This window comes from Cryptotermes secundus, unplaced genomic scaffold (genome assembly GCF_002891405.2).
Source record: "Cryptotermes secundus unplaced genomic scaffold, Csec_1.0 scaffold639, whole genome shotgun sequence".
In the NCBI taxonomy this organism is placed as follows: Eukaryota; Metazoa; Arthropoda; class Insecta; order Blattodea; family Kalotermitidae; genus Cryptotermes; species Cryptotermes secundus.
In genome coordinates, this window is record NW_019743157.1 from 103,907 (window position 1) to 111,567 (window position 7,661).

Below are 7,661 nucleotides of genomic sequence, written 5' to 3' on the forward strand. Positions count from 1 at the left end.
CAATATCCTATACGCATTCATCTCCCCCATTCGTGCTACATGACCTGTCCACCTCATCCTCCTTGACCTGATCATTCTAATTACACTTGGAGAAGAGTACAAGTTATGAAGCTCCTCATTATGCACTTTTCTCCAACCTCCTGTGATTTCATCTCTCTTTGGTCCAAATATTCTCCTCAACACCCTGTTCTCAATTACCCTCAGTCTATGTTCCTCCCTTAATGTCAGAGACCAAGTTTCACACCCATACAGAACCACAGTACAAACACACAACGCGTAAGACACATCCGACCAAAAGCATACACAACCTCAAGTTGACGATTCCCATCACCGGGACGAATCAACAAGGAGCCAAATTTTATTTCAAATGTTTTAAGCTTTTAAATATTTTAACATTGACGGCTCAATTTGAGAGCATTCTTTGGATGGAATGCAAGAGGTGTACATGCATTCAACGTTACTAGAAAGTGTTGTGCTTTTACACTCCGACATCTGTAGCAGATCACGCAGCTTACATACTGTGTACAATACAACGCCAGTGGTTTCATGTGTTTGTAACGTGCCTCTGATGATGGTTCTTTTGAACCGAAACATGTAAGGCGAGTGAAATAAATAAGTGACCTAAGAACGTTGTTACACTCGACGGATTATTCATTGACAATTTGTGATTGATAGTGTAACGGACCAAATATGAAACAATTCAAAATATAGTTCTGTATATTCTAATTTTTATGTTTTTGGACAACAAACGAAAAGACAAAAGGTTCTGGACTGAATGGTGCAATACAAAATAACAACTTTAAAGTGATTGCTTTTCAAACACATATTTAACAACACTCCATGCAACCTCTTCCAAAACGATAATAAACGAGTAAGATTCTGTTGTTCATTAACATACCTATGAGAAGAGGACTGCTGCTCAATAGGCTGAACAGTGTACGTGTTCACTGGGAACAGCCGTAACTTGTTATGGTGGTTATTGCGCTGTACTTGGGCCTGCCATCCATTACCCTGTGTCGTATTGCCACCTCCAAGATACAGAACGCTCTCAGAGTGATGTCGTTGCGGCGTCTGAACACGTGCACTGTGCGCTATAAGCTGCCTTGATGATGAAGATGCTGACCCATGATGTGTGCACGAACTGCTTGCTACACTTACATCACTTAGGGAACCATGCCACTTTAGGGTTTCGCTGGAGGAAGCACTACCCGAACTTGTTGTTACAACGCTGTCTCTGCCAGCATGACTGCCATCACGTTCCCTTTCAGGGTGCTCATCCCACGACGTCTCCGGAGCTGCACCTGGTCTTGTTGTGGCTTCACTGTCTCTTCGCAACCTAACGGATACAAAATATAGTAGTAATCTATTGGCTGGCAAAGGAATTCCAGCAGCACTATTTTAAGTATTTAGGTTTCTACCTACTGCACATACTGATGAATAAGGGTTGTAAAGCAAAACATAAGGAGGTGGAAATGTAATTATTTAACACATTCAATGGTGCCAAGTATGACATAAGTGTTTGGACAAACAGTGCCAAGTTATACATTCAAGTTTGGATAAGGTCATTTTGGCTTCACTTCCTCTTTAAATGTGGGCTCATCTGATGGGACCAAGAAGTATATACAAGCAATTGAAGGTTTGCTTCATACCAAACATCAGAATACTGTTTTCAAATCGCAGCAGTTTGGAAACTGTTTCCATTTTCTTCATCTGTTGACAGGACAAAACATGGAGACTAACTCTTTGGATTCCTTACATCTGGTGAAGAAAACAGAAACCAGTTTCTGAAACATCATGGCTTGAAAAACCTGGAATGATGGACGGTGCCCAAATTCTTAGTCTAAAAATCTCTTATGCACCACCTTCAGAAATCATCAGGCTTATATCAGAATGGATCTTTGGAATTTCTTTGTATAAGAATGGTACCGGGAACATGCTTTGCTAAAAAATGTAATAATTTGCTTCAAAACTTGAATGTATGAGATTGTCAATATCCAATGATATACACATTGAATCTGGTCTTTTGGGTTATGACAACATGTAGACGGCTAGGCGGATATGATCATACAATGGAACACAGTACTTCTCTATCTCTAGGGTAACAGACTGCATGGTATCATAATCCAGAGAACCACAATATGACTCATCTGTGACAGGAAAACCTCAATTCCAATGATACAGTTTAACACAGAATAAAGCTTGCTGGTATCTAGGCAACCAGAACAAGTTCTAGTCAAACTCCTCATATCACTAAGACATCAGCTGATAGGCTGTAATTAGTCATAAGTACTGCATGTTAAATTCAGCACTGATACAACTGTACCAGTACACAGGGCGTCTTAATTTGTGGGTACTAACCAGAGCACAGAGCATCACAGCAGGAGTAATGTGTGTAATACACATTCTAATATTTGATTACTTCAATAATGACTCTGTTTCAACTGCATGCCAGCAAAATATTCATACTTATTAGTCATTAATTATAATGATTATTTTGCTTGCAATCAGCTGAAATTTTATGTCCACAGTTGTAATCACGGGATTCTTGAAAGTGCTGATTTGTTTATTCCTGGAGAAATCTCTCTTCATGAAACACTTTTAGCATTCTGAGTTTATAATATCAAACTATTTCGAACATAGTGTTATTAGCTTTTGCTTCAAGATTTTCTAACATGCCAGAAGTATCCTTAAGCAAAAGATTATATCAGATATATAATGTGTTTACTTAATCACAATCTCACCTGTCCAGAAATGGCGTTGTGGTGATAGAGTCAGTACTAGAAACATAACTGTGGTATCCCTCCGACTGAGCATAAGATTGCTGCTGCTGGTGTTGTGGCTTTAGTGCATCATACGTGCGTGAGTATTCTTCTAGGTCTGCCTGCGTGAGATGAGTTGCCTGAGGCTTCGGATCCTGATAAGATCTTGCATATTCCTCAAGATCAACTCGTGTAAGTTGTGGTGGATCCTGATAAGATCTTGCATACTCTTCCAGATCTGCCTGGGTTAGCTGTGGCTTACTGATGATATCCCGCTCAGGAGGGGATGGAACCATATACTCTGTGTCTCCTAAAGCTTTGCCTTCACGGTCCACCCTTGGGAGATACAGGCGTCCCTGACTGTCTTCCACTATTTCAGGTCGTGATTCAAATGTTTCTGCTGGAATCTTCTCGCATCTCTCCATGACAGTCTTCAGCTGCTGACAGAAAAGTGAAAATTATCTGCATAAACAAAGTAACCGTAGCTGCGATTAATCTCTTCATGGGTAATCAATGTTACTACAAAAACATCTAAATTTACATATCAGTTCACCGAAATAAAAACTGACAAATAAACTTTCTAATGCAATGAAATCTTCCAGCATACTGCAGACTATCTGTGCCTCCATTATCAGTGACATATGTTGTAAGGCACAGTCGTTTGATGCATACAGTTCCACAAAGGCACATCTGACAATCTGAGATGATTTTACTGCATTCAGGTTCCTGTGAAAACTTGAGACATATAAAATAATCTTATATTCAAATCAGAAATGTTCATATATAACTTACAAATCCTCAGGGGCTTCTCTGTCATACTGTCTTCTAAACTAATATGGCTCAAAATGAAAACTATCCTAATAATTTTAGCATTATTCTCTTATACGAGACTGTAAGAACATTTGTCCATGGTCTAGGCACTGATACTATGCCACAGACAGACATGACTTCTATAAAAGGTGTTCTTCTTTACTATGTAAAGGTAAAAGGTAAAGCTATCCCTGTAACAGGCCATGGAGGCCTATAGAGTTGTGAGACGTTGAGGGTCCCACATTTTCTAGACAATCGGCTCAGAGATATCGGTAAGGTTGTCAGCCTTACTCGCTGGCCACCTTTTACTCCCCAGGAAGATTCCTGGTACTCATTTCTGTTAGTGACTGAGTCGACCCCACGGCCATAGTGCGGATGGAAGGGTTAGGTCAACTGAAAAAAATCCACCTCGTCGGGACTCGAACCCACGACCTTCCGGCTTGTATCATAGTGGTTAACTACGCTACCGCGTGCCCCTTACTATGTAAAGAACTCATAAAACGAAATATAAGTGTTTCCAGTTGGTGAAAATACATATAATACCAACTGGGACTTGTGGGCTAACAGTGACCTGCTGGTCACAGATTGAGGAATACCGATTTAGAACACATGTAGACAGAATAACTGATATTCATGCAGTGCAAATACTAAATTAATCTTGTGAATAGGATTTTGTTGCCACAAGTCAGACTGATGGCTCGACTTTCATTCATCCTCCCAGTTCTTTCAAAAAGGAAGAAGGCACAAAGATTCTGTCATACCTTTTGTTCTCTCCTTTAAGTCCAAGTCACATTGCGACTGACGGTCACTCAGTCAGTCAGTAAATCTTGGTGTCGAGCCCCAATATTTATTACTGTTGAACGTTACGGTTTTGTTTTTTGTGGAGCGCCCTCTCTGATGAGAGGACGGGTCTGTCTTTTTCACATGCTACTGACCCTTGCCACCGCAGTCTTTCTCGGGTCCGAGTCCCTTAGGACTCGCGACCGTATTTTACTGTCTCAGATTTGAGACTTCCCTTTTCGTCGCCTCCTACGACTCGCAGGGTCACGGTGGAGGTATTCGACCCGGCCTCCACACGGGAGGCTATATATATATATATATTACTTATGCAGTCCACTTCAGGGTACACAGATTAACAGTACTGAGTGTCTGAGAGTGAAACTACAAAACATACGTTCCCTTATCCCACCAATATTTCACCTAGAACCCAAATCCTGGAAAATTTTGCGAGGACCAGAATAGTCCTGAAAGAAATCAGGATTATTCAATTTTCCCCGTGTCCGTTTCTAAATCAGGTATTGCTACTGATCGTGCTACTGTATGCGAAAACACTGCATCAAGCCAAGTCAAAAATATAGGATGTCTGGATGAAAGGTATCCAAAATAAAAAATATATATCTCGGAAAGTAACTGTCATACACATATCCGGTTTATGCCATCGGAAAGGAAAACTCTGAATTATTATTTTTCATACCCGGCTTACGCGCATGAGCCGCCACATTTCTGCCACCATGTCAGGAATCGCCTGGACAGAGAGATGGCTGGGATATGAACTGGCAGAAATGGAACAATCGCTTGGCCTCCTAGGTCGCCAGATTTAACCCCAGTGAATTTTTTCTTGTGGGGTTATGTGAAGAACATCTACCAGGTTAAGATCAACGACCTGCAACACCTGAAAGCCCGCATAAGGGACGCTGTGGCTATGGTAACACCAAACATGCTGGATCGTCTGGATATCTGTCGTGCTACCAGGGGAGCCCATATTTAAATTTACTGAGAGTTATATATGCAGAAAGAAAACTTTGATAGTTTCCCATTATAGTGGGGTAACCCATTAATGTGTATAATAAAAGTTTTCTGATATATATAATTTTATTTTGGATGCCTTTCATCCGGACGCCCTGTACTTTAGAGTAGTGACGTGCTAACCCAAATTCGCAAGATAATTTTTACCTGCTGAGTGAACGCCGGGTTGGGGCGCTTCATGTAGGGGCGCGTGTATGTGATCCCTTTCTCCTTGGGATAATTTGTATGGTCAGTCCAGGACTTAGACCTGTGGGAACCCCCTCCTGGAGCAGACCGCATTGACTGCGGTGTATCGGCGGCTGCAGACACCGGCCACGATGGGAACTTCTCGTGACCTGGCCCATATTTGACACACTTGAGGCTGGACGGGTCTCGAACGGGTGGTGCTGGAGGCGGTGACCCGGTATCCCCTTGCGTCTGCTGCTGCACCACTGGCGCGAAGTTCAGTCCCGATTGGTTATGCAGATATGAGTAGATGGACGTTTTGTTTTCACCCCGCACCGCGACGGCCGCGTCCGGTTGCTGCTGATGCTGCTGCTGAGAGGGCGGGGCCTGTTGCAGGTTGGGCGTCGAGCGAGCCGACATCATGACGCGACTCGGCGACAGAACGACATCCCTCGCCATGTGACACGTTTTTGCGGCGGCAGAGTCGAAGCCATTAGGTTCAACACTGCAAGCACAGAATTCACCTCGTCTTAGCCATCTGGAAGCATCACAATGTCAAAACCTGTTATTTCTGCACACATGGATGAAAGAGAAACTGGAGAAAACTGCATAATAAGGAGCATCATTACTTGTAATCCTAGCCAAATATTACTGTAAAATTCAAATTAGGGAGTATGAAATGGTTAGGACATGCTTCACGCATGGTAGAGGAGTATGCACAGGGTATTGGTATGAAAATCTTAAAAGAAAGAGACCACTAGGAACATCTACACGTAAGACAGCTGTAAAAAGTAAAGTTTTCCCTGTTCTTAACTAATTAAGCATTACGCCATGAAGACGTATGGGGGGTGGATGTATAGATCCATATTTCCTTGACCTCTGCACCAGCTGAAGGTGAGTGGTCAGCTTCAACCCCCGGTACCCACGGTGTAGGAGGTTGGGTGGACCTCAGAGTTGGTCTGGACGACATGGAGAAGTGAAAATTCTTGATGAAGTTACAGCTGTCCCTGTGCTTAATTAAGGGTTGTGGGGGTGCAGCTCCACAATTCTGGACCTCGGCACTACATGGAAATGAGTGGAAAGCTTCATTTTTCAACCGCTTTGCCCCTTATACTCAATGATTTTGAGGCTTGGTGGGTACCAGAGCCAGTCTGAACAATGTAAAGAAAAAACAATCTCTTGCCCCTATCGAGACTCGAATCCCGGCCATCAAGCCCGTAGCTCGTCGCTATATCTAGTTACTTGGCCCCACATCTAGACGCAGATGGTAGAATAAAGCCGACTATCTAGAGAAAATTTGGGAGCCTCGACATCTCACAGGTCCTATGGGCCTTCACGGCATGTTACAGGGATAGCTTTTATATTACAGTAACAGGATGGAGGGTGAGCTTGATGCATCTGACTCAGGACACAGACCAGTGGCGAGCTGTTTTGAATGCGGTAATGAACCTTCGTGAGTGGCTAAGCAACTATGGGCTTCTCAAAGAGGCCTCGGGATGCTGGAGTTGTTATTGTGGGATTCAAGAGAGGAGACAGGTAACTGCTACACAGTAACAAGGTCTGTCAAGTGGCTACAGCCCTCGTTACTGCTACTATACGCTTCCTGTCACATCAATCAGAAACAATTATTTTGTAATTCCGACAGGCACACAGACCCTCTCTTCACCGTTATGTTCCAACCGGCTCTAGGGACCATGCCGCTTTCTGTCCAATGATTGCCTTGGGCTCTTTCCACAGTGACAGAGTGGCCGAATCGTGAACCTGACCTAACATTACCATCTAGTTCAGAGGTTAAAATGGTTATACTTCCTGTCCCTCGTATGTCTCCCTTCATAGCTTGGTGCTTAAAGAACAGAGACCCTTACATCTGCACTATATTTATCCCTCTCTCGTTCAAATGTTTTCCTGACACTTTGTTTTCAAAGTCTTCCAAGAAATCAAGTTTCACTTCTACACAAAACACAATTGTCAGCATTGCTGTTTCCTACAGCCTGATCTTCAGGGCTCTGGACAGTACAGGGATAAAAGTCCCCCCCCCCCCTCCAAAACACTTTCGTCTCTTAAAGCCTTCACGCACCTGCTTTTCCATTCCTCCGAGTTTTTTTCAAAAACTACGACATA

The 7,661-nt window shown here is 43.0% G+C and overlaps 1 protein-coding gene across 1 annotated transcript in view; it reads right to left on the reverse strand.

Annotated features, from left to right (window-relative positions):
- The window catches only part of LOC111873927 (protein Shroom), a gene marked incomplete in the record, with an annotated part of 420,460 nt that overhangs the window by 63,627 nt on the left and 349,172 nt on the right, over positions 1–7,661 (reverse strand). The window contains 3 exon segments of the mRNA XM_033755279.1: positions 899–1,336; positions 2,742–3,199; positions 5,523–6,045. Coding sequence (XP_033611170.1) covers positions 899–1,336; positions 2,742–3,199; positions 5,523–6,045 — 1,419 coding nt within the window.